This window comes from Cetorhinus maximus, chromosome 23, assembly GCF_964194155.1.
Source record: "Cetorhinus maximus chromosome 23, sCetMax3.hap1.1, whole genome shotgun sequence".
Taxonomy (NCBI): domain Eukaryota; kingdom Metazoa; phylum Chordata; class Chondrichthyes; order Lamniformes; family Cetorhinidae; genus Cetorhinus; species Cetorhinus maximus.
In genome coordinates, this window is record NC_135901.1 from 18,451,480 (window position 1) to 18,478,281 (window position 26,802).

Consider the following 26,802-nt stretch of genomic DNA (forward strand, 5'->3'; position numbering starts at 1 on the left):
CAATCTCTCTTGATAAACCTGGAGCAGACTAACACATCGTTGTTCTGCTATACTCAGCATTTTAATTGGATTTATCAGATGTTTGTATCACTCTGAGCTTGTGTTGTGGACTGTAATTTCTTCACTCTTCTCTGGTGATCTTCTCCAGAAAGCCTGGGATAGATAGAATCATTTGGTCTGAAAGATACAGTCACTGTGAGGATGGTAATGGAACAATTTTCTGTCAAAGCTCACTGACACCTGATCACTTACCAAGTGATTATGTAAAAATCTAATTCAAACAATCACAGTCACTGCCGGTGATTCTCTGGCTACAATGAGACAGATAAGAAAGGAATCAGGAGTGTGCAATCCCACCCAGCTCGACAACAGTGGAGAGGCATTGGAGGGTGGTTTGTTCAATGATGCCAAAGACTGCAAACTGACTGAGAAGGACAATGAAGATAGTTTAATCTCAGTCACATTCACGTAGGATACAATTTGTGACTTTGCTAAGAGCTGTTTCAATACTGTGACAGGAGTAAAAGTTTAATTGGAGCGATCCAAACATGGAGTCCCAGTGTTTATGGGCATAGATTTGGGAGATGACAAGGATTTTGGAGAGAAAAGGGTGGTTAGGGATGGGCTGGGGGTCAGCAAGGGCATTGGCATCAAGAATGGGTTAGTGGAAGGGAGGGAAGCAGCAGAGGCAGCTGGTCGAATTGTCTCAATCTTAGTGACAAAGAAGCTCCATGAGCTCCTCACACTTGTTGGGGTGAGGATGGAGGAGACAGCGGAGAGGGAGAGCCCTTCAAAAGGAACTAACTTGTGTTGGAGATATTAAAAAGACTCGACACTGTTTTTAACACAAAGGTTATTTATTTGACCTTTATCGACAATATTAGTCCCCATAACTGGGCTGCAGTTTATTATCACCAAAAAAGAGCCCAAAGAACATAGTTCAGTCCTGGATATGATTAACAGCAAAATCCAATCATTGTCATTACTTGTGAACTTGCTGGTGTCTCTGCAGTGTAGATAAATAAGCAAACCCCTTCTCACATTCACAGCATGAAAATGGTCTCTCCCCAGTGTGAACTCGTTGGTGTGTCAGCAGGTTGGATGATTGCTCAAATCCCTTCCCACATTCAGAACAAGTGAACGGCCTCTCCCCAGTATGAACTCGCTGGTGTCTCAGAAGGTTGGATGAGTGAGTGAATCCCTTCCCACACTGAAGGCAGATGAATGGTCGCCCCCAGTCTGAACCCGGTGGTGTGTTAGCAGGATAGATAACTGAGTGAATCCCTTCCCACACTCAGGGGAGGTGAACAGCCACTCCCCAGTGTGAACTCGCTGGTGTACAGTGAGTTGAGATGATCGCCTGAACCCAGTCCCGCAGTGAGAGCACCTGAATGGTCTCTCATCAGTGTGAGCACGTTGATGGGACATCAGGTCCTGGGAGCTTTTAAAACACTTCCCACAGTCTGGGCATTTAAAAGGTCTCTCGTCTGTGTGAACTCGCTGATGTGTCAGCAGATGGGATTGCTGAGTGAATCCCTTCCCACACATGGAGCAGGTGAATGGCCTCTCATCACTGTGACTGTGCTGGTGTCTCAGAAGGTTGGATGACTGAATGAATCCCTTCCCACACACAGAGCAGGTGAACGGCCTCTCCCCAGTGTGACTGTGCTTGTGTGCAGTGAGTTGAGACAACCACCTGAACCCAGTCCCACAGTGAGAGCACCTGAATGGTCTCTCGTTAGTGTGGACACGTTGATGGCACATCAGTTCCATGGAACCTTTATAACACTTCCCGCAGTCCGGACATTTAAAAGGTGTCTCCTCAGTGTTAACTCGCTGGTGTGTCCGCAGGTTGGATGACTGAATGAATCCCTTCCCACACTTAGAGCAGGTGAATGGCCTCTCCCCAGAGTGAACTCGCTGGTGTATCAGCAGATAGGATGAACGAGTGAACCCCTTCCCACACTCGGAGCAGGTGAACGGTTTCTCCCCAGTGTGAGTGCGCCAATGACTTTCCAGGTCAGACGGGGATTTGAATCCCTTCCCACATTCCCCACATTTCCATGGTTTCATCCCGTTGTGATGGCATTTATGTTCTGACAGGTCAGATGATTGGCTGAAGCCTCGTCCACACACAGAACACGTGTACGGTTTCCCTCCACTGTGAACGTGTTTTTTCCTTCCATGTTCAAAATCCGATGATATTTGGGTTATGATAAATTGGGCAACTCTGTCAGATCCTGATGTGATGTTTGGTTTGAGTTGCCTGACTGCAAATCCTCTCCTCCTAATACCCTGTGAAATTTATTTAAAACACAAAAAGGGAGTGAGAGAACACCCACAAAAACACAAAGGCAGGTTGTGAAATTGAGCTGAATGAATGTGGTAATTTATGGGGCTGGCACCGGGAAAAAGTGACCATGCTGGATTATCAAAATATCCAACTGGTTCACGAATGTCCTTCAGAAACATAGAAACTAGAAGCAGGAGTAGGCCTTTTGGCCCTTCAAGCCTGCTCCGCCATTCAATATGATCATGGCTGTTCCTCTATCTCAATGCCATGTTCCCGCTTTCTCTCTATACCCCTTGATGCCCTTAATATCAAAAAAATGATCAATTTCTTTCTTGAATAAACTCAGTGACCCAGCCTCCACAGGCTTCTGTTACCTCATCAAAAACCTGAAGCAACTTAGTTAAACGTGACTTTACCTTAACAAATCCATGCTGGCTTTCCTTAATTAACCCACATTTGCTCAAGTGACTATTAAATATGTCCTGAATGACCATTTCTGGAAGCTTCCCCAGCACCGAGATTAAACTGACTGGTCTGTAGTTGCTGGGCTTCTCTTTACACCTTTTTTGAACAAAGGTGTAACATTTTGCAATTCTCCAGTCCCTGTGTCAGCAACTCTGAATCTCAGGAAGACTGGAAAATTATGGCCAATGCTTTCACAATTTACACTCTCATTTCCCCTCAGTATCCCTGGATGCATCTCATCCAGTCCTGGGGCTTTGTCAACTTTATCAGACAGACAATCCAATATCTCCTCCTTATCAATTTTAAACCCCACAAGAGTCTGAACTATCTCCTCTTTCACAATCATCTGTGCAGCATATTTTCCCTTGATAAAGGTAGATGCAAAATATTCATTTAATACCTCATCCATGCCCACTGCTTCCATGTGTAAGTCATCTTTTTGGTCCCTAATTGCCCCACTCCTCCTTGTAACACCCTTTTACTGTTTATATGCCCATAGAAGACTTCTTGATTTATTTCCATGTTCGCTTTCAGTCTCTTTTCATGCTCTCTCTCTCTGCTTCTTGTATTTGGTTTTCCAAATCCCTCTGAACCTTCTCTATTCAGCCTGGTTCTTGGTTTTATTATCCAGCTGACATGTGTCATAAGCACACTTTTTCTCCTTTATCTCAATCTCTATTTCTTTTCTCATCGGGGGAGCTGTGGATTTGTTTACTGTGCCTTTCCCCTTCATGGGAATATGTCTTTATTGTGTCAGAATTATCTATTCTTTAAAGGCAGTACATTGCTCAGTTACAGTTTCACCTGCCAACCTTTGATTCATAAGACTATAAGACATAGGAGCAGAAGTAGGCCATTCGCCCCATTGAATCTGCTCCGCCATTCAATGAGATCATGGCTGATCTAAGAATCCTCAACTCCACTTTCCTGCCTTTTCTCCATAACTATTGATACCTTTACTGGTTAAAAATCTGTCTATCTCAGCCTTGAATATACTTAACGACCCAACCTCTACAGCCCTCTGCGATAAAGAGTTCCACAGATTCACTATCCTGAGAGAAAAAATTCCTCCTCATCTCTGTCTTAAATGGGCAACCCTCTGAGATTATGCCCCCTGATCCTATACTCTCTCACAAGGGGAAACAACCTCTCAGCATCTAACCTGTCAAGAGCCCTAAGAATCTTATATGTTTCAATAAGGTCATCTCTCATTCTTCTAAACTCCAATAAGTACAGGCACAACCTACTCAATCTCTCCTCATAAGAAAATCCCTCCATACCAGGGATCAACCGAGTGAATACTCTCTGGACTGCCTTCAATGCCAGCATATCTTTCCTCAGATAAAGGGACAAAGATTGGGAAACTTTTAAAGATCAACAAAGGGTTACTAAAAAAAATAATAAAAAGAGCAAAGGTAAATTATGAAAGAAAACCAGCGCAAAATGTAAAAACTGATAGCAAAAGCTTCTACAAGTACATAAAAGGATAGAGAGTAGCTAAAGTGAATGTTGGTCCCTTGGAGGGTGAGACTGGGAAGTTAATAGTGGGGAATGCAGAAATGGCAGAGACGCTTAATCAATATTTTGCCTCAGTTTTCACAGTGGAGGACACTAGTACCATCCCAATACTAACAGGTAGTGCAGAGGGTATAGAGAAGGAGGAACTTAGAACAATCAGCATCACTAGAGAAAAAGTACTGAGCAAACTATTGGGATTAAAGGGTGACAAGTCCCCAGGACCTGATGGCCTACATCCCAGGGTCTTAAAGGAAGTGGCAGCAGAGATAGTGGATGCATTGGCGATAATATTCCAAAATTCTGGAAAGGTTTCAGTGGTTGGAAAAATGCTAATATAACGCCCTTATTCAAGAAAAGGAGGGGGGTGGGGGGAGGCAGAAAGTAGGAAACTATAGACCAGTTAGTTTAATGTCTGTCATTGGGAAATTGTTGGAATCCATTATTAAGGAAGTAGTATTGGGGTATTTGGAAAGTCAAAATGTAATCCATCAGAGTCAGCGTGGTTTTATGAAGAGTAAATCGTGTTTGACTAATTTTCTAGATTTCTTTGAAGATGTGACAAGCAAAGTGGATAATGGGGATCCTGTAGATGTCGTGGACTTCCAGAAGGCCTTTGATAAGGTGCCGCACAAAAGATTAATACACAAGATAAGGTCACACGGAGTTGGGGGTAATATATTACCTTGGATAGAGGATTGGCTAACCAACAGAAAGCAAAGAGTCGGGATAAATGGGTCTTTTTCTGGATGGCAAGCGCTAACTAGTGGGGTGCCACAGGGTTAGGTCCTTGGGCCCCTACTATTTACAATCTATATTCATGACTTGGATTCAGGGGTAGAAGGTACGATAGCTAAATTTGCAGATGACACCAAAATAGGTGGGAAAGTAAGTTGCAATGAAGAAATAAGAAATTTACAAATGGATATGGACAGGTGAGGTGAATGGGCCAAAATTTGGCAGATGGAGTTCAATGTGGATAAATGTGAGGTTATCGATTTTGGTCGGAAGATAAAAAGGCGACTTATTATTTAATGGGGAGAAACTTCAGAATGCTTCAGTGCAGGGGGATCTGGGTGTCCTCGTACATGAATCGCTGAAAGCTAGTGTGCAGGTACAGCAGGTAATAAGGAAGCCAAATGGAATTTTGGCATTTATTGCTAAGGGAATAGAGTATAAAAATAGGGAAGTGTTGTTGCAACTGTACAAGGCATTGGTGAGACTGCACCTGGAGTACTGTGCACAGTTTTGGTCCCCTGACTTGAGGAAGGATGTAGTTGCATTGGAGGCGGTTCAGAAGAATTTAACTAGATTGATTCCAGAGATGCGGGGCTTGGCTTATGAGGAGAGATTGAGCAGTTTAGGCCGATACGCGCTAGAGTTTAGAAGGATGAGAAATCTAATTGAGGTGTATAAGATGCTAAAGGGGATAGACAAAGTAGACGTGGAGCAGATGCTTCCCTTTGTGGGGCATTCTAGAACAAGAGGCCATAGTTTTAGGCTGAGGGGTGGTAGATTTAAATCAGAGATGAGGAGGAATTACTTTTTTTAAAGGGTCGTGAATCTGTGAAATTCACTACCTCAGAGTGCAGTAGATGCTGGGATGCTGAATAAATTTAAGGAGGAGATAGACAGATGTTTAATTAGCAACACGTCGAAAGGTTATGGAGAGGGTAGTAAATTGGAGTTGAGGCCGAAATGAGATCAGCCATGATCATATTGAATGGCAGGGCAGGCTCGAGGGGCTGAATTGCCTATTCCTGCTCCTAGTTCTTATGAAAACTGTTTACAATATTCCAGGTGTGATATAACTAGTGCCTTGTATAGTTTGAGCAATACTTCCCTATTTTTATACTCCAGTCCCTTTGAAATTCCAGCTTACCTTGGCCAGATCTATTCTTACCCCAATGAAGTTAATTATTCTTACTCTTACTTGAAATCTTTGCACACAGGCAGAACAGATAAACTGTTTACCTTCCACATTAAAAGTTTGATGATATTCAGGTCCTGACGAATCACATGACTCTGTCAGATCTTGATGTGATGTTTGGTTTGAGTTTCCTGACCGTCAATCCTCTGCCTCTAATACCCTGGAAAAGAAATTTCCAAAATCCATGACTGTCAGTCCAGGACAGGCATTCAGAGGAGACAAACATTTCTCTTGGTTTGTGTTTGCTGCGTGTAAATTATCCACTTCTAACCCCCAGCAAAGGAGTTTCCAAAACCAATCCTTGTCAGTCCAGTATAGAAATTCACAACATTCCTCCTGCTGCCAGGGACCAGGACCGCGCATGCGCATTGCTGCACATTGCCCCATGAAAGATGGCGGCTGCGCATGCCCATTGCTCACTATAGCAGCACAACTGCACATTGCCCCCTATACAAATGGCGGCCGTTTAATCGGCAGGCCCCACCTGCCGCTGCCTCGTTCGATTCGACTACAGGACCCGTAGCTTCTTATTCACGGTTTCAGTAAAATTTCACCTCTCTTCTATTTTTACTTAGTTCTGTTGAAGAGTCATACAGACTCGAAACGTTAACTGTGTTCCTCTCCGCAGATGCTGCCAGACCTGCTGAGTTTTTCCAGGTATTTTTGTTTTGGATTTCCAGCATCCGCAATTTTTTGCTTTTATCTGCCGCTCCCTACACTCGCCTGTACACCACCATTTCTCAGTCCTTTACGGACTGTGCTGCGCATGCTCCAGCTTGAGCTCACATTGCGCATGTTCCTACACTGCCCGGTTACTGCGCCTGCGCAAGGATCTCCTCTTGTGAGGATAATTGGGCGATAAATGCGGGCCGGGCCAGCGCCGCCCACATCCCGTGAATGAATTAAAAAATAGGGTATATTCTGTCCCGCGGCGAATGCTGGGTAAACAAACCACCAGTGAACCGTGAATTTGTTCAATCGAAACATATGTTTTGTAATCTGATGCTAAATGGAGCCACAGGGCCAAGATATAAAATTATTAAGTCAATTAATACGGCAACCAAAGTGCACTGGCCCTCCGCCATAGTTCCGTCCCGGGTATAATTAACAGCAGAACAAACCGTTATTGTTAGATGTGAACTCACTGGAGTCTCAGTCGGCAGTGTGAACAAGTGACTTTTCTTCCCATGCAAAGAATATTCAAACTCCGTGTTGTCAGTAGGAATGTAGCAATTTTGGATCAAAGACTCTAAGCATTTAAATCTGGAGTGTTAACAGGAGGGCAAAGTGAGTAAATCCCTTGGCACAAATGCAGTATCTGCATGGTCTCTCTCAGATCTAACTGTGTTGTTGTGTCAGCGAATAGGATAGCCGAGTGAATCATTTTCACTTCTTCTGAAGAAGCCATATGGACTCAAAACGTTAACTCTGTTTCTCTCTCCACAGATGCTGCCAGATCTGCTGAGTTTGTCCAGCATTTCCTGTTTTTATTTCAGATTTCTAGCATCCGCAGAATTATGCTTTCAGTGGTGTCCAAGACTTCCCACATATTACAGGACATGCATTCCACATGACTGAGCTGCCTTGGTATGTCGTAACTTTATTTCCATTATGTTAACTTTATTTTAGATTGGTTTACTTATATTAGTTCACATTACTGGCCCTGACCTCCTCTTATTCCTAGTGATTCTTACTCAAATCCAAGTAGCTACTTCTTCAAAACTAATAGGTTTCTCCAATTTACAGTTGTTTAAAGACACTGCCTAACAGCAATTTCTTACTAACCAATGAACTTACTGTTTTCCTGTGATGTCACTGTTCGATTTTTTTTTTTCAAACTCAGCTCCGAAGGTGAGGTTTACACCCAGGCACATTTCTGCTCAGCTGCTCCTGTTCCCAACTTAGAATAATTCCTATGTAAACCACACCTCTTTCCCCCATGCACAGAATTCCCATGTGGCCCTAATTCACTGCTCACTTGGTCTCCGTCTCACTCTGACACAGTCACCTGTCTCCTAGCACACCCCTTACTGACTTTGTAGTTTGAAAAGCCTGTCTCTTTTATAGACCCTCTGATGAGTCACTAGCTAGTTTAGCTTCCTGCAACAGTAATCAACACCATTTGAACCAAATGCTTTCAGGTGATTGACAGATAGCTGCTATTGCAGGCATTTCCCTACTTAACAAGCTAACCTAACTTACTTATGTCAGGTCTTGATTCTTAATCTATAGTTAAACCTGAAAAGGACTTACCAGAACTTACTACGTGAGCCAAATTCACCACTCACTCAGTCTCCATCTCACTCCGGCACAGTTGCCTGTCTCTTTGCATGCACCTTACTGCCTAAATGCCTACATGACAAAACAGTTTGTGGTGCATGGCCTCAGGGTGAGGGAAAGATATATTCATGAATTATTACACCACAGAATGAGACCATTCGGCTCTCTGTAAGAGCATTGGGTGAAACAAAGAAACAGAAGATGCGTCTGGAGGACCTGTCAATGGCAGAATGATGAACAAGTGCCATCTAAAAATAAAAAAGAAACAGTAAACGAGAAAAACAAAAACAAATACAAAGGAAAACAAAATGGGGGTCGCATGTGAAAATTGTTGAACTCAGTCTGAGTGTGAAGGCTGTAAAGAGCCCAGTCGAAAGATGAGGTGCTGTTCATCGAGTGTATGTTGAGCTGCTTTCGAACACTGCGGGAGGCCGGGGTCTGGGAGGTCAGCATTAAGATCTGGGTCACATGTCATTTCAATTCCACTTTGGCATTGTAGATTAGTTGGTTCACATCCCTGTGAAGTGAACATAGATGGTTAACATCAAACATTTCTATCCAAACAAACATCTACTCAAACACTACCTCTTTAAACAAATTTCCACCCAACATACACTCACCAATGATTCTGGCACTTTGATACTTGCTGCCCAGCAATTGGTTTCAGGCATATCTGACTTTCCTGAGCCGTAACCCCCTATTAAGTGGAATGCTGAAGAGGGTGAAATGACTTACACTCTTCTGAGTGTAATTCCTAGAATACAAATAAACTGTGGTCAAATGAGAAGGAAGCTGTGGGTTTCCAGCTGTCAGTCCTCCTATTGTCTCAGACAGGATTACAATTGGAGACATGCAGCCAGCTGTTTGAACCCGCCAGCCTGGGCTCGCCTGGATTGGTGAATAGGGATAAAGTGAACGTCCATTTACATGGTCAGACCTTTAAAAAATGTAACTTAATTTTCTTGCTTGTGGGTTGTGCCAATAGATTCCCTGCAGCATGTGCTCAGGTTCACAAAACCAAACCCCAGGAAACCAACCCTACTGCATGCACCATGAATAAAGCACAATTTGTAACATGGCCTATAGGAGACAACACCAGAGGGCTCGCTCTGGATTTGAAGCCAGGACTGCTCACATACTCTTTGTGAGAATCACTCAAAGTGAAAATCACATTCCTAAACCAACGAACTGGCAGAAGTAGGAAAGCTCAACCAAAACATAATTTAATTGCCATCCAAAGTAGCTCAGACATCTCCAGCAAAAGCTGAAATTGCTGGAAAAACTCAGCACATCTGTGCACAGGGATACAAAGCTCATTGTCAATTCCATGCCTTTCATCTTAGTTCCGGAACATCCAGGGAGGAAACCATCATTGCTTTCCGCTCATCATCATTCATTGTCACACATTGGGTTGTCAATGGGTACTTAAAGTGCCAAGGGAATATCTGCCCAACATTGCCAGCTCTGCTGTTTCAATGCAGGGTCATTCTGTGTGTGAAGTAAACATGGTAATAATTATACAACACACGCATTGTGCAGCGCTAAGGCGAATGACCTAGAATGCCAAACAGTGCAGTCTCATTGCACTTCAGAACCTTCTTTTCAGGTTGGAAAGACGCAGCTAGTGGAAAGACACAAGGATTAGTCCAAGGCCCTCAATTATTTACTGTCTATATAAATAACTTGGAGGCAGGGCAGAGTGCAATGTATCCAAATTTGCTGAGGATATAAAAATAGGTGGGCGGGCATAAGGAATCTGCAAGAGGATATGGTTGAGTGGGTGGGCAAAAACTTGGCAGATGGAGTTTAATGTAGGAAAGTGTGAGGTCATGCATTTTGATAGGAAGAGTCAAAAGGCAGGCTATTATTTAAATGGAGAGACACTCCAAAAAAGTGCAGCGCACAGGGATCTAGATGTTCTTGTGCATGAAACACAAAAGGTTACAGGTGCAGCAAGTAATTAAGAAGGCAAATGGAATTTTGGCCTGTATTACGAGGGGGTTGGGGTTTAAAATTAGGGAAGTCTTATTACAACTGTACAAGCTGTTGGTGAGGCCACACCTGGAGTACTGTGTACAGCTTTGGTCCCCATATTTAAGAAAGGATATACTGGCATTGGAGGCAGTTCAAAAGAGATTCACGAGACTGATTCCCGGGATGAAGGGGTTGACTTATCAAGAATGGCTAAACAGGTTAGGCCTTTATTCATTAGAGTTTAGAAGAATGATCTTATTGAAACGTGCAAGATTCTGAGGGGATTTGACAGGATAGATGTTGATAAGATGTTTCCACTAGTGGGGGAATCTCGAAAAAGGGGACATAGTTACAGAATAAGGGGACACTAATTTAAAACTGAAATGTGAAGGAATTTCTTCTCTCAGAGGGAAGTAAATGTCTGGAATTTTCTACCCCTGAGAGTTGTGGAGGCTAGATCACTGAAAATATTTAAAGCAGAGGTATGTAGACTTTTGAAATATTGGGGAGTTGAGGGCTATGAGGAGCTGACACGAAAGAGGATTTGAGGCCTGGGGCAGATCATCCATTATCTTATTGAATGGCGAGGCAGGCTTGAGGGGCCGAATGGCCTACTCCTGCTCCTATTTCTTATGTTCTTATGTTCCTTGTGGAAGTATAATTCGGCTGAAAAGCATCGCCATGTGGCAAAGAAATTGATCTAACATTTGAATCACAAAATGTCATACCTGATTAGGAGGCGATTCTCTTCCAGAGAGTCGGCATGGACACATCGGGCCAAATGACCTGCTTCTGTAGCCATCTATGATTTTTTCTGAACAACATGGGTGTGTGCCTGTGGGATCTGTCAGTGTGGCCGAGTACTTAAGGCCGTATACTTTAAATTCATTGGGGTTTCACCACTAGATTTTAATCCTGAAGGAAGCACTTCTCAATATTCCTGGTTTTAACCAAGTGCCGACAGAATTAATTATCGGTTAAATGGAATAAAAAATCATCCAAACACTCCAGCGTTTTTTCTTGTTTCCATTCATCTGCAAGCATTCAACAAATCTCCAGTCGGAAATGTAACAGAAATGAGGCAGGCTGGTGAAACCCTTGTCTCTGCTCAGGTCTCTATCACTCTCGGTCTATATACCTGTGTGTCCTCTTTTGAGATTGTCAATGTTCTTTAGTTCCCCATTTTCACAAATCCAAACTTCATTCACATTAGTTGTGTAGTTTCATACCAAAAAGGAAGAGAGGAAAGAAACAACAGGTTTTTAAAAATTCATTCACGGGATGTGGGCTTCGTTGGCTGGGCCAGCATTTATTGCCCATCCCTAGTTGCTCTTGAGAAGGTGATGGTGAGCTGCCTTCTGGAACCACAGCTGTCTATGTGGTGTAGGTACACCCACAGTGCTGTTAGGAAGGGAGTTCCAAGATTTTGACCCAGCGACAGTGAAGGAACAGCGATGTATTTCCAAGTCAGGATGGTGAGTGACTTGGAGGGGAACTTGCAGGTGGTGGTGTTCCCATCTATCTGCTGCCCTTGTCCTTCTAGATGGTAGTGGCTGTGGGTTTGGAAGGTGTTGTCTAAGGAGCCTGGGTGAATTCCTGCAGTACATCTTGTAGATGATACACACTGCTGCTACTGTGCATCGGTAGTGGAGGGAGTGAATGTTTGTGGATGTGATGCTAATCAAGTGGACTGCTTTGCCCTGGATGGTGTCCAGCTTTCTCAGAGTGTTCGGAGCTTCACTCATCCAGGCAAGTGGGGAGTATTCCATCACAGTCCTGACTTGTGCCTTTTGGATGGTAGACAGGAGGTGAGTTACCCATTGCAGGATTCGTAGCTTCTGACCTGCTCTTGTAGCTGCAGTGGCTCATCCAGTTCAGTTTCTGGTCTATGGTAACCCCCCAGGATGTTGGTAGTGGGGGATTCAGTGATGGAAATGCCATTGAATGTCAAGGGGCAATGGTTAGGTCCTCTTTGTTGGAGATGGCTATTGCCTGGCGCTTGTGTGGCACTAATGTTACTTGCCACTTGTCAGCCCAAGCCTGAATATTGTCCAAGCATTGCTGCATTTGGACAGGGACTGCTTCAGTATCTGAGGAGTTGTGAATGGAGCTGAACATAGTGCAATCATCAGCGAATATCCCCACTTATGACCTTATGATGGAAGGAAGGTTATTGATGAAGCAGCTGAAGATGGTTGGGCCTAGGACATTATCCTGAGGAACTCCTGAGATGACTGATCTCCAAGAACCACAACCATATTCCTTTGTGCTAGGTATGACTCCAATCAGCGGAGAGTTTTCCCCCTGATTCCCATTGACTCCAGTTTTGTTAGGGCTCCTCGATGCCTCACTCGGTCAAATGCAGCCTTGATGTCAAGGGCAGTCACTCTCACCTCACCTCGGGAGTTCAGCTCTATTGTTGATGTTTGAATAAAGGCTGTAATGAGGTCAGGAGCTGAGTGGCCCTGGCGGAACCAAAACTGGGCGTCAGTGAGCCGGTTATTGCAAAGCAAGTGCCGCTTGATAGCACTGTTGCTGGCCCCTTCCATTACTTTACTGATGATCGAGAGTAGGCTGATAGGGTGGTAATTGGCCGGGTTGGATTTGTCCTGCTTTTTGTGCACAGCACATGCCTGGGCAATTTTCCACATAGCTGAGTAGGTGCCAGTATTGTAGCTGTACTGAAACAGCTTGGCTAGGGGCGTGGCAAGTTCTAGAGCATAAGTCTTCAGTACTATCGCCAGAGTGTTGTCAGGGCCCATAGCCTTTGCACCATCCAGTGCCTTGAGCTGTTTCTTGATATCACGTGGAGTGAATTTAATTGGACAAAGACTGGCATCTGTGATGCTGGGGACCTTCGGAGGAGGCCGAGTTGGATGATGGTTGTAGCAAATGGTTCAGCCTAATCTTTTGCCCTGATGTGCTGGGCTCCTCCATTATTGAGGATGGGGTATTTGTAGAGCGCCCTCCTCCAGTTAGCTGTTTAATTGCCCACTATCATTCAGGACTGGATGTGGCTAGAGTTTAGCTCTGATCCATTGAAACAATGTACAAACAATTAAAGGGCTGACTTAAAGGAATAACTGGGCAAACAGGGAATGTCACCATTGGAACAAGGAGCGTCCCTGGTTTCAATAAATGAACCAGCAGAAGGGTTAGGACTGGTCAGGGAGAAGGTAAATACTGTCATCATTCAGAACAACAGAAACTGTAAAGGAACAACAGACGTCAGAGACAATCTCTTGTATTTGTGAAGGGGTTGTGTTGAATCAGGTTTATAGGGATCAAATGATATATGTTTTCTATATTGGACAATCGCATCGGAACAGGAGAAGGCCATTCAGCTCATCGAGCCTGCTCCACCATTCAGTATGATCATGGCTGATTGAACACTTCAATGCCTTTTGCCCACATTATCCCCATAACCCTTTATGTCATTGTTAATCAGGAATCTATTAATCTCTACCTAGCATACTCACGTTAAAACCTAGAATTCAGATGGGGATATGGATTGGTGTTAGGTGGGAAGATCAGGATCAGTGAATTACTCCAGGAAGCCTTAAAATCAGACTGACTGTATTTCAGAACTGACCCCAGTGATAGCAGCAATCCCATTGCTATTGATTGATAAGACTGATGGAAGTATTTAAAGGGGAGACCACAGGCATGTTGGCAGATGACACACACTGGGAATTCATGAACTATCAGTGGACAATAGTGAGGGGAAAGGAACTGATCTAGAAAGCAGCAGATTCTTCATGTTGTTCCAGGAGAAGTGGGGCCTGATTGTGTAGATGTCAAGTTGTACACAGCACACACACACTCACAGACACTCATGGGGACACTTCCTGTCCGATCAAGCTGTTTGGACCATCCAATTCCAACCTTTCTCGGAACCTTAAATCTACATTGAACAACATCTAGCAGAGAAGCAACAACAAACCAGTGTTACTGAGTGAATCACAGAATCACAGTGCAGAAGAGACCCTTTGGTCCATTGAGTCTGCACGGACACATGAGAAACATCTGACCTATCTACCTAATCGCATTTACCAGCACTTGGCCCATAGCCTTGAATGTTATGACGTGCCAAGCGCTCATCCAGGTACTTTTTAAAGGATGTGAGGCAACCCGCCTCCACCACCCTCCCAGGAAGCGCATTCCAGACCGTCACCACCCTCTGGGTAAAAAAAGTTTTTCCTCATATCCTCCCTAAACCTCCTGCCCCTCACCTTGAACTTGTGTCCCCTTGTGACTGACCCTTCAACTAAGTGGAACAGCTGCTCCCTATCCACCCTGTCCGTGCCCCTCATAATCTTGTACATCTCGATCAGGTCACCCCTCTGTCTTCTCTGTTCCAACGAAAACAACCCAAGTCTATCCAATCTCTCTTCATAACTTAAATGTTTCAACCCAGACAACATCCTGGTGAACCCCCTCCAATGCAATCACATCCTTCCTATAATGTGGCGACCAGAACTGCACACAGTGTTCCAGCTGTTGCCTCACCAAGGTTCTATACAACTCCTACTTTTGTAATCTATGCCTCGATTGATAAAGGTAAGTGTCCCATATTTTTCACCACCCCACTAACATGCCCCTCCACCTTCAGAGATCTATGCACACACACTCCAAGGTCCCTTTGTCCCTCAGAACTTGCTAGTGTTATGCCATTCATTGAATACTTCCTTGTCAAATTACTCCTTTCAAAGTGTATCACCTCACACTTTTCAGGGTTAAATTCCATCTGCCACTTATCTGCCCATTTGACCATCCCGTCTATATCTTCCTGTAGCCCAAGACACTCAACCTCACTGTTAACCACCTGGCCAATCTTTGTGTCATCCGCAAACTTACTAATCCCACCCCCCAACATAGTCATCTATGTCGTTTATATAAATGACAAATAATAGGGGTCCCAGCACAGATCCCTGTGGTACGCCATTGGACACTGGCTTCCAATCACTAAAGCATCCTTCTGTCATCACCCTCTGTCTCCTACAACTAAATCAGAGTGGTCTATTGTCATTCTGGATAATCAGCCCTGGTGGGGGATAGTACACAATTCAGGCCTTGTATTGGGACTATACAATCCTGGTATAATTGCAGCCTCTACTTTCCTCCTTATGTCACAGAAGATTCTATTTCCCCTTATATCGACGGCCTGGTTGATGAGGACAATTCTAAGATAGTTTCTAAGGAGAAAGAATAGAATGGAAACGTTTGCACTGACCAAGAAATAAGCTTTGAAGCTACAAAAGGAAGTTGGGCCCGGAGGTGAGGAAGAAGAATAGACGGGGAAGACACAAATCATTTTAATAACTTTCTTCAATATTTCTCAATAGTAAGCGCGTTCTGAATAGTAAGGAAGAGAAGCGCGAGAGGAGCCGGGAGTTGAAGAGAAGCGCGAGGGGAGTCGGGAGTTGAAGAGAAGCGCGTGAGGAGCCGGCAGTTGAAGAGAAGCGCGAGGGGAGTCGGGATTTGAAGAGAAGCGCGTGAGGAGCGGGGAGTTGAAAAGGGGCGCGGGAGCAGTCGGGAGTTTAAGAGAAGCGCGAGAGGAGTCGGGAGTTGAAGAGAAGCGCGTGAGGAGCGGGGAGTTGAAAAGGGGCGCGGGAGCAGTCGGGAGTTGAAGAGAAGCGCGAGATGAGTCGGGAGTTGAAGAGAAGCGGAGAGGAGTCGGGAGTTGAAGAGAAGCGGAGAGGAGTCGGGAGTTGAAGAGAAGCGCGTGAGGAGCCGGCAGTTGAAGAGAAGCGCGAGAGGAGTCGGGAGTTGAAGAGAAGCGGAGAGGAGTCGGGAGTTGAAGAGAAGCGCGTGAGGAGCCGGCAGTTGAAGAGAAGCGCGAGAGGAGCTGGGAGTTGAAGAGAAGCGCGAGAGGAGCTGGGAGTTGAAAAGGGGCGCGGAAGCAGTCGGGAGTTGAAGAGAAGCGCGAGAGGAGCCGGCAGTTGAAGCGAAACGCGATAGGAGTCGGGAGTTGAAGAGAAACGCGAGAGGAGCCGGCAGTTGAAGAGAAGCGCGAGAGGAGTCGGGAGTTGAAGAGAAGCGCGAGAGGAGCCGGCAGTTGAAGAGAAACGCGAGAGGAGCAGGCAGTTGAAGAGAAGCGCGAGAGGAGACGGCAGTTGAAGAGAGGCGCGAGAGGAGCTGGGAGTTGAAGATGGGCGCGGGAGGAGGTGTTAGAAGGAGAAGATTTGCATTAGGGAAACTGAGACCAAACATCACATCAGGATCTGACGGAGTCGCCCAATTTATAGTAACTTGGGTATCATTGGATTTTGAACATGGAATTAAAAAGAACCTTTCACAGTGGGAAGAAACTTTACATGTGTTCTGTGTGTGGACCAGGCTTCAGCCAAACATCTGGCCTGTCAAGACACAAGTGCAATTACATGGGGGAGAAACCGTGGAAATGTGGGGAAATAGTTACCCGTCTGAACTGGAAACTCATCGACACATTCAGACTGGAAAGAAACCATTTATCTGCTCCATATGTGGGAAGGATTTATTCAATCATCGAACTTGCTGACACGCCAGCAAGTTCACACTGTCTGGACTGTGGGAAGTGCTTTAAAAGTTCTGGGGGACTGATGTCCCATCAATGTGTTCATACTAACGAGAGACCGTTCGGGTGCTTTCACTGCAGGACTGGGTTCAAGCGATCATCTCAACTCATTGTACACTAGCGACTTCACGCTGTGGACAGGCCGTTCACCTGCTGTAAATGTGGGAAAGGATTCACTCAAACATCCACCCTGCTGAAACACCAGTGAGTTCACACTGACGAGAGACCTTTTAAATGCCCAGAATGCGGCAAGTGCTGTAAAACTTCCTGGGAATTGATGTCCCATCAACATATTCACACTGATAAGAGGCCGTTCAGGTGCTCTCACTGCAGGACTGGGTTCAGGAAATCATCTCAACTCACCGTACATCAACGAATTCACACCGGGGATAGGTCGTTCACCTGCTCCAAGTGTGGGAAAGGATTCACTCAATCATCCCGCCTGCTGAAACATCAGCGAGTTCACAAGCAACTACAGTGATTAGATTTTGCTGTTAATCACATCCAGGACTGAGCCATGTTCAATGGTGTCTGTTCCTATTCATGGTAAGTAAACCCCAGACCAGTTATAGGGAAAAATATTGTTGACAGGAGAAAAATAAATCAGCTTTGTACTAAACATGCAGTGTGTTGAATCTTTCTTCATTCATGGGATTTGGGCCTCAGTGGCTAGGCCAGCATTTATTGCCCATCCCTAATTGCCCTGGAGAAGGTGGTGGTGAGCTGCCTTCTTGAACTGCTGCAGTCCATGTGGTGTAGGTCTAGTTTCATTCCTTATAAACATTACAATGGTTTGATACAACTGAATGCCTTCCTAGGCCATTTAAAAGTAAACCACGGTGCTTTGGGTCTGGAGTTACTAGTAGCCCAGACCAGGTAGGGACGGCAGATTTCCTTCCCTAAAGGGAATTAGTGAACTAGATGGGTTTTTACAACCATCAACAATGATTTTATGGTCATCATTAAACTTTTAGTTCCAGATTTTTATTGAATTTAAATTTCACCATATGCCATGGTGGGATTTGAACCCAGGTCCCCAGAACATTACCAGGGGCTCTCAGGATTATTCATCCAATGATGATACCACAGCATCACCACCTCCCGCTTTAAAAATAAGTTAATTCCTTTTGAGGGGCTCACCCTCTCCTCTGTCTCCTCCATCCTTACCAACAAGTGTGAGGAGTTCATGGAGCTTCTTTGTCACTAAGATTGAGACAATTCTATCAGCTGCCTCTGCTGCTTCCAAACTGTCTCTAAAGTTCCCCCTTGTCCGAGCCCTGAGCTCACATCTTTCTCCAGTTTCTCTCCTATCTCCCATCATGCCCTGTCAGAGCTCATCTTTTGCAGGAGACCCACCTCCGAGTCCCTCAATTCTATTCCTACCAAACTGCTGACCATCCATCTTCCCCGTGTTGCTGTTATTGTTAACAGTGCTCTTTCTCTCTCTTCTGGTTTTGCTCCTCTCACCTTTAAATACACCACCCTCACCCTTCCTGAAAAAAACAACCCTTCACCCCACTTTCCTTGCAAACTACCACACCATCTGCAACCTCCCTTTCCTCTCCTAAGTCCTTGAATTGGTTTTCCCCAAGGATCTATTCTTGGATCCTTCTATTTCTCATCTACATGCTGCCACTAGGCGACATCATCCAAAAGCACCGTGTTAGTTTGCACATGTACACTGTCAACGCCCAGCTCTACCTCACCACCATCCTTCGCCATTCCTCCACTGTAACTAAATTATCAAACTGCTCATCCGACATCCAGTAATGGATGAGCAGAAATTTTGTCGAATTAAAATCTGGGAAGACCAAAGCCGTTGCCTTCGGTCACCACTACAAATTCTGTTCCCTAACTACCGAGTACGTCCCTCTCCCTGGGAACTGTCTGAGACTGAACCACACTCTTCACAATCTTGGTGTCATATTTGATCCCAAGACGTTTCTAACCACATATCCACACCATCATTAATACCAGATATTTCCACCTCCGTAATGTCACCCATCTCCACCCCACCCCCGCTCATCTGCTGCTGAAATTCTCCTCATACCCATGACTTGACTATTCTAATACATTCCTGGCCAGCCTCTCACATTCACCCTGCCCCCACCTCCCAACAACCTGGAAACGAGATCATTCAAAACTCTGCTGCCCATGTGCCTTCTTGCTCTAAATGGAGGGGAGATGGTGGCACAGTGATAACGTCACTGAACTAGTATTCCAGAGGCCGAGGCTTATGATCTGGGAACGTTGGTTCAATTCCCACATTCCCCACAAACCTTCTGCAGGTATTTTTAGCAATAAGTTTCCAAATAGTATTTATACATAAACACAGTGACCTGAATCAGACAGAAAATGTTTCCGTCTTTGTGTTAGTATCAATAATGGTGCCATGAAACTATTGTTGATTGTTGTAAAATCCCCTCTGGTTCACTAATGTCCTTTAGGGGAGGAAATATGCCAAACAAATGGTACAAATTTAAACAGAGTGCAGGAACGGAGTGACCTGGGAGTTTATGGACACGAATCTTTGAAGGTAAAAGGAAAAGTTGATCAAACTGTTTAAAAAAAAACTGATGGGGTCCTTTGTTTATTAATGGAGACATGAAGTACAAAAGCAAGGAAGTCACACTGAATCTTTATCAATCACTTTTTATTCCTCAGCTCAAATATTGTGTTCAGTTCTGAGCACCACACTTCAGGAAAGATATCAAGGCCTTGGAGAGAGTACATGGAAAATTGACCAGAATAGTATCAGGGATGAGAGATTTCTGTTATGTGGAGAGATTGGAGAAGCTGGAATGGTTCTCTTTAGAGCAAGGAAGGTTAAGGAGTGATTTAATAGAGGTGTGGACATTTTTGCCATTTTTTTTAAGGAGTTTTCATCAAATAGGGAAAAACTGTTTCCATTAGCAGGATGGTTGGTAACTGCAGAAAACAGATTTAAAATAATTGGCAAAAAATCCAGGATGGAGATGAGGAGAGATTATTTTACTCAGTGAGGTCTGATGATCTGGAACACATTGTCTGAATGACTGGTGGAAGCAGATCCAACAGTAACTTTCAAAAGGGATTTGGACTTTTAATTCACAAGGAAAGATTTTCAGGGATCAGGAGAAAGATCAGTGGGCTGGGACAGAATGGTAACATTTTCAGAGAGACAGTACAAACATGAGGGGCTGAATGGCTACCTTCTGAACTTTATGATTTGATCATATGGTGTTTATTGTGAATCATTATACAGTTATAGAATCACAGGATCTCATCATAGTACAGCACAGAAGGAGGCCACCCGACTCATCGAATCTGCACTGGCTCTTTCAAAGAGCAATCCGGTTAACCCCACTCCCCCACTCTTTCCCCCTTTCCTTGGAAGAGGTTTCAGCTGATCATCTGGCCTGTCAAGACACAAGCGCAGTCACACTGGGGAGAAACCGGGTTAATGCAGGGACAGTGGGAAGGGATTCAATTACTCATTTGAGTTAGAAATTTATCAGCGCATGCACACTGGGGAGACACTGTTCACCTGAATGTGGGAAGGGATTCACTCGGTCATCCAGCAAACACACCAGAGAGTTCATACTGGAGAGAGAAGGTTTAAACGCTTAGACTGTGACAAGAGCTTTAAAAGCCCGTTCCCATTTTATAGTCTCAGTCTAAGTCAGGCTTCCCAAACTGAGGGCCATGACCCCCGGTGGGATCAGAAATGAGATTTTGGGCTTACGAGCTCTGTGGCAGCAATGGCTGCCATGTAGCTACAACTGCTTCCTGACAGCTGTGAGGCCCCTTTAAATCTTCACGGTTTTTTGTTGTTGGGTGTGGCCTAGTGAACGACTGTCTGAGGCCCAATTGCTGCTGCAAAAAAAGCTTGTGAAAAGGTTGATGTTCATTTTTTTCTGGAAAGCCGATTTCTTCAATAATCAGGATCATAATGTATCAATAATCAGGATACTGTTAGATTAATAATCAGAATCCCACTGCATCAATAATGAGATCCTGTTATATTAATGATCAGAGTCCAATTACTTTAAGATTCAGGACAATGTGTGACATCAAATCGAAACAAGGAGAACTTTCATACTCCTTAACCTTGTGTCTATCTTCACCATGAGGTAAGTCTGGATAATATTTGCAAAAAAAAAAAAAAAAAAAAAATCTGTTCTTGTTGGTCTTCCAGCACAAAGAGTTGTCCCCGACCGATTGTTGCGGACTGGCACAATCCAAAGTCCAGGACTACGTGCTGAGGGACGCACTAAAGCTTGGGGCAGCTGCCGCAAAGGCGCAATGGGGAAGGGTCGCTGTCTAAGACCTTTCTACCACAGCGCACCGAGAGACTGGGAACTGTTTAGAGCCCCTCGGGCTGTACAGATCAAAATGAAAGGCTGTAAATGATTGTAATATTGTTTGTACTGATGCACCTGGTGATACATTTTGTAAAAGTTTAACCTGGATTGTACCCTTGTAATGTTGTTATTGAAATGGTTTGGAATGTGATTGAAGATATTTTATGAATAAAGTATATTTTTACAAAAAAAAAAAGTCTGGATAATATTTGCACCAATCTGATCCACATACTGTCGAGGTGCAGCCACTATCTAACACAGCACAGTTGAATGAGTCAGTGACTAACATATTCATCACTAGACTGCACCAAAGCTTTTTGTGACCAGAACAATTCCTTCAGAGTGCTCATTATCATGAGCTTCAGCCTCAGAATTCTCTGTGTCATACATCATTTCAAGGACCCTGCTTTTCTGTTTTGGGCAGTTTATCACATCATGATATTTTGAGTCAGACCTGGAACACCTGGTAATCGTTCCCTGGTCATTCCTGGGGTTCATTCACCTATTAGTGCTGTTCCAATCCATCTCTGCTAAAGATGCTTTCACCCTCTTTCGAAACCTGTCAATGTCCAACTATGTTTTATAGTCATCCAATAGATCATCTTTCTTGTAAATCTCTTCAAGGAGCCTGAATAGAAGATCCAAACCTTCATCAGTCTCCATCTGACAGGCATCCAGCTCACAAAATACTTTACTTCTCATTTTACTTTTGTTAGGAAGTGAAAATGTCAAGTCCAAATCTTGTTTTCTCCTTGGTAGGGACATAACTGTGTCCACATATCCACTTCATTCTTCCACTGGTCGTATGGCCCAGACTCTGAGTTATCAGACCCTGACAAGTCCCACTTGCTTTCAGCCATTTCTCATAAAAGCTACTAGGATTGTAACTTCTGTCTGAAATTTTATTTTCCTTTGGTTTCCAACCTTCACCATCAGACAATCATTCTCAGTTACCATGTTATAGTCCTGACAGCTTTATGGTGAAGGAAGAAACTGGAGCTAATCTTTGCTTGGTACAGACTTATTCACAGGGTGAAACATTACAGGTTTATATACCTCGTAACTCCACTCCGCTCTATGTCAGTAAGTGCCTCTCCATATGTGCTCATGTAACAAACCAATCAAAGCCCAAAACCTGCATACACTTAACCCCAAATGATACAATGAACAGCCACAGTCGGAGTATCTAAAAGGTCTCTAATTGGTGTGACTGCCGTGGTGTTTCAGGAGGTTGGATGACTCAGTGAATCCCTTCCCACACACGGAGCAGATGAATGGTGTCTCTCCCCTGTGTGAACTCGCTGATGCTTCCCCAGGCTGGATGCATCAGCGAATCCCTTCCCACACTCGGTGCAGATGAATGACCTCTCCCCAGTATGAAGGTGTCGGTGTGCCCGCAGGCTGGATGACTCAGTGAATCCTGTCCCACACATGGAGCAGGCGAATGGCCTCTCTCCAGTGTGAACTCGCTGGTGTGTCAGCAGACTGGTTGACCGAGCAAATCTCTTCCCACACACAGAACAGGGAAATGGCCTCTCTCCAGTGTGAACTGCCTGGTGTCTCAGCAGAGTTGATAACTGAGTGAATCCCTTCCCACACACGGAGCAGGTGAATGACCTCTCCCCATTGTGAACTGCCCTGTGGTTCTGCAGGGTGGATGATTCACTGAATCCCTTCCCACACACAGAGCAGGTGAACGGCCTCTCCCCGGTGTGAACTCGTTGATGCGTCAGCAGGTGGGATGACTGAGTGAATCCCTTCCCACACACGGAGCAGGTGAATGGCCTCTCCCCAGTGTGAACTCTCTGGTGCTTCTGCAGGGCGGATGAATCTCTGAATCCCTTCCCACACTCAGAGCAGCTGAACAGCTTCTCCCTGGCGTGTATACGCTGGTGTCTCCGCAGGTTGGATGAAAGAGTGAATCCCTTTCCACACACGGAGCAGGTGAATGTCTTCCCCCCAATGTGAACTCGCTGGTGTCACTGGAGGCTGGATGAATCCCCGAATCCCTTCCCACACTCAAAGCAGGTGAAGGGTCTCTCCCCAGTGTGAATCCGTCTGTGTGTTAGAAGTCGGGATGAATCAGTGAATCCTTTCCCACACTCAGAGCAGGTGAACGGCCTCTCCCCAGTGTGAATTCTCTGGTGTGTCAGCAGTTTGGATAACTGAGTGACTCCCTTCCCACAATCAGGGGAGGTGAACGGCCTCTCCCCAGTGTGGCTGCATCGATGAATCTCCAGCTCTGATGGAGCTTTGAATCCTTTCCCACAGTCCCCACATTTCCACGGTTTCTCCCTGGTGCAGGTTGCCTTTTGTCCCTCCAGTTTTGATGATCAGTTAAAGCCTCGTCCTCACACAGAACACGTGTACGGTCTCTCATCACTGTGAATGATGTGATGTTTTTTCAGGCTGTGTAACCTGAACACTCTCACTCGGGTCTGTGTGTCTTGATGCTTTTCCAGTCACACTGACATTTCAATTTTTTGAACCAGACAGCACAGACAAACATTTCTCCGTCTAGATTCAAAGGCCGATGATATTTACATTCCGACTAATCGAGTGACTCTGTTAGAGCTTAACGTGATGTTTGTTTTGAGATTTTTGTCCTTAGATCCTCCCCTTCCAATATCCTGAAAAAGGAGTTTACAAGAGTCAACACAGTCATTACAGGATAGAATTTCAAAACAGACAATTCTAGTTTCTATGAAACATATTTTCTTCTTTCATTCCTGAAAGGTTATAAATCTCATTCTGCGGTCCCTAATATACACCCTCCCAGTTCTCCTGAAGGTGCCAGTTCATGCTGATTGACAGATCCATGCTCACTGCTTCCTATCCAGGACACAGAACCCTGAAAATCTTCATACGGGCTGTTCACCTATGTATAGTACTATATTACTTGATTAGAGATAAATAGGAGATGTGAGGAAGAACTTCATTTGGACAGCAAGTGATCATAAACTGGAACACACTCCATAGGAGGATGGTGGAAGAGGAAATCATTGATGATTTCAAAATGAAATTGGATGGGCGCTTGAAGGAAATAAACTTGCAGGGTTATGGGCATATAAAAGGGGGGAATGGGACTGACTGGGTTGCTCTTCAGTCGGCATGAACTCGGGTTGCCGAATGGACTCCTACTATGCCAAAATGACTCTATGACAGGCAATATATAGCGTAGCTACAGTACTATATCACGAGACTAGAAATAATAATAAATGTACTTGACTACAGAACCATAAGTAATATATCTGTGTAGCAGATAATAACACTGGACATATCTGGCAGATGAAGTTCAATGCGGAGAAGCGTGAGGTGACACACTTTGGTACAAAGAACATGGAGAGACTATAAAACAAAGGATACCATTCTAAAGAGTGTGCAGGAGCAGAGGGACCTGGGTGTATATGAACATAAATCATTAAAGGTGGCAGGACAGGTAGAGAGAACTGTTTCTAAAGCATACAGTATTTTAGGCATCATTAATAGGGGCATAGAGTACAAGGGCAGGGAGGTTATGTTGAGCTTATATAAGGCACTGGTTAGACCTCAGCTGGAGTACTGTGTGCAGTTCTGGGCGACACACTATAGGAAGGATGTGAACGCATTGGAGAAAGTGCAGAAGATGTTTACAAGAATGATTCCAGGGATGAGACACTTCAGTTATGAGGAAAGATTGGAGAAGTTGGGACTGTTTTCCTTGGAGAGGAGAAGGGTCAGAGGAGACTTGATAGAAGTTTTCAAAATCATGAGGGGTCTGGACAGAGTAGATAGGGAGAAACTGTTCCCGCTCGTAAAGGGGTCAAGAACCAGAATGCACAGTTTTAAAGATTTTTGCAAAAGAAGCAAATGCGAGGTGAGAAAAAACTTTTTCACACAGCGAGTAGTTAGGCTTTGGAATGCACTGCCTGGAAGTGTGTGGAGGCAGGTTCAATTGAGGCATTGGATGATTATCTAAACAGAAACAATCTGTAGGGTTACGGGGAAAAGGCACGAGATCGGCACGAAGTTAAAATGCTCAGGGAGCCGGTGCAGACACGATGGGCCGAATGTCCTCCTCAACAATTCTGCGTTTCACTCACAGCTTCACTGCTCTATTACTGAAATGTTCCATTTTCTCCTGAAAACCTCAGCTTCCCAAACCCTGCCTGTTTCTCTTCTCTTTCTCTTCAACACAAACAAACTCTTCAACTCACAGATCTTGGACACAGATTTAGTCCCTGTGAATCTCCATCTTCATTGCCACAAAGCCCACCTTCTGATTGGCTGGAGGATTAATGTCCTTCCGGTCCTCCAGAGCTCCCCATTGGCCGAAGCCGTCAACCTTGGCTCGAGAGAGGACAATGATGGTGGGGCTCCCGTGTCCGTGAGTCTGGCGCGGATTGGAACCCGAGGACGTCACCGCGGCGCAGGATGATTTCTATTGGATGATTCGGATAGCATTTCATTGTGGACTTCACAATGACTTATGGGGCGTTCCCAGCGCACAGTCTCCCATTGGGAGGAATAGCACTGGTGACAGAAGCAAGATACTGCGGATTGGACAATAGCTCAGCGCGTCTGGAGGTCAAAGTCTCTCCCGCCCCCATGTGGGCTCGGCTTCCGCTTCCTCACTGGCTTCATACGAGGGAGTGACCAATAGGAAAGCTGGAGGAACGGAATGGCGCTGATGTTCCAACCAATCAGAGCGCGGGCTTTGAGCTAACGGCCCTATTGTCTGAAGCGGAAGTTGGACAATGACCTTCTCACACACTTAAACTGCCTCCTCTGTTCCACATCTGTGAGTGAAACACTTTCTTTCCACCCGCTTTTCTAATTCTGAGTTTAAATTGCTGACTTGCAGGAACTGAAGGGAAAGGAAGTGAATCTAGGGAGGGTGCAGACTCTGGAAAGATTGGCTCAGGTCTCTCTCTTTCTCTCTTTTAAAGACATTGACATCTTTTGCTCTCTCAGCTTGACACATTTATTTGCCTGCCTAAGAGGACGGCCTCCTTCCTAATGTTCACATTTCAAGGGGATGGCTGACATTTAAGGGGACGGTAAATTAATATAGGCCAGAGATAAGTCTTGCTGTTATAAGGTACATATTAGAAATATTATTTATGGTTCTGCAAAAAAGTATAATTATAGTTATTTCTACTTGTTTTAATATGTTACTGTATATATTTACAATCATAGACTTATCATGACACAGAAGGAGATCATTCAGCAACTCGAGTCCATGTCAATTGTCTGTAGAGCAATCCAGGCAATCCCATTCCCCCTCTATATCCCTGTTCCTGGGTAAGTTTATTTCCTTCAAGTGCCCATCCAGTTTCATTTTGAAATAATTCATCTCGGCTTCGACCATCCTTATAGACAGAGATGCAGATTAAGACCTCTCATTGCTGACATAAAGTTCTTCCTCACATCCCCCTTCCACTGTATCTCTAATTAAGAAGTACTA

General features: G+C 44.7%; 2 protein-coding genes across 2 annotated transcripts in view; both read right to left on the reverse strand.

The window, feature by feature from the left end:
• The window catches only part of LOC144697047 (uncharacterized), a 288,147-nt gene that overhangs the window by 33,238 nt on the left and 228,107 nt on the right, over window positions 1-26,802 (reverse strand). The window lies entirely within an intron of this gene.
• On the reverse strand, window positions 1,045-26,532 carry LOC144697863 (uncharacterized). Its single transcript, XM_078569834.1, is given in 5 exon segments — window positions 1,045-2,289; window positions 8,624-8,731; window positions 22,583-23,665; window positions 25,612-25,776; window positions 26,527-26,532. Coding segments are annotated over 5 exon segments (2,478 nt in total). The 3' UTR covers window positions 1,045-1,173.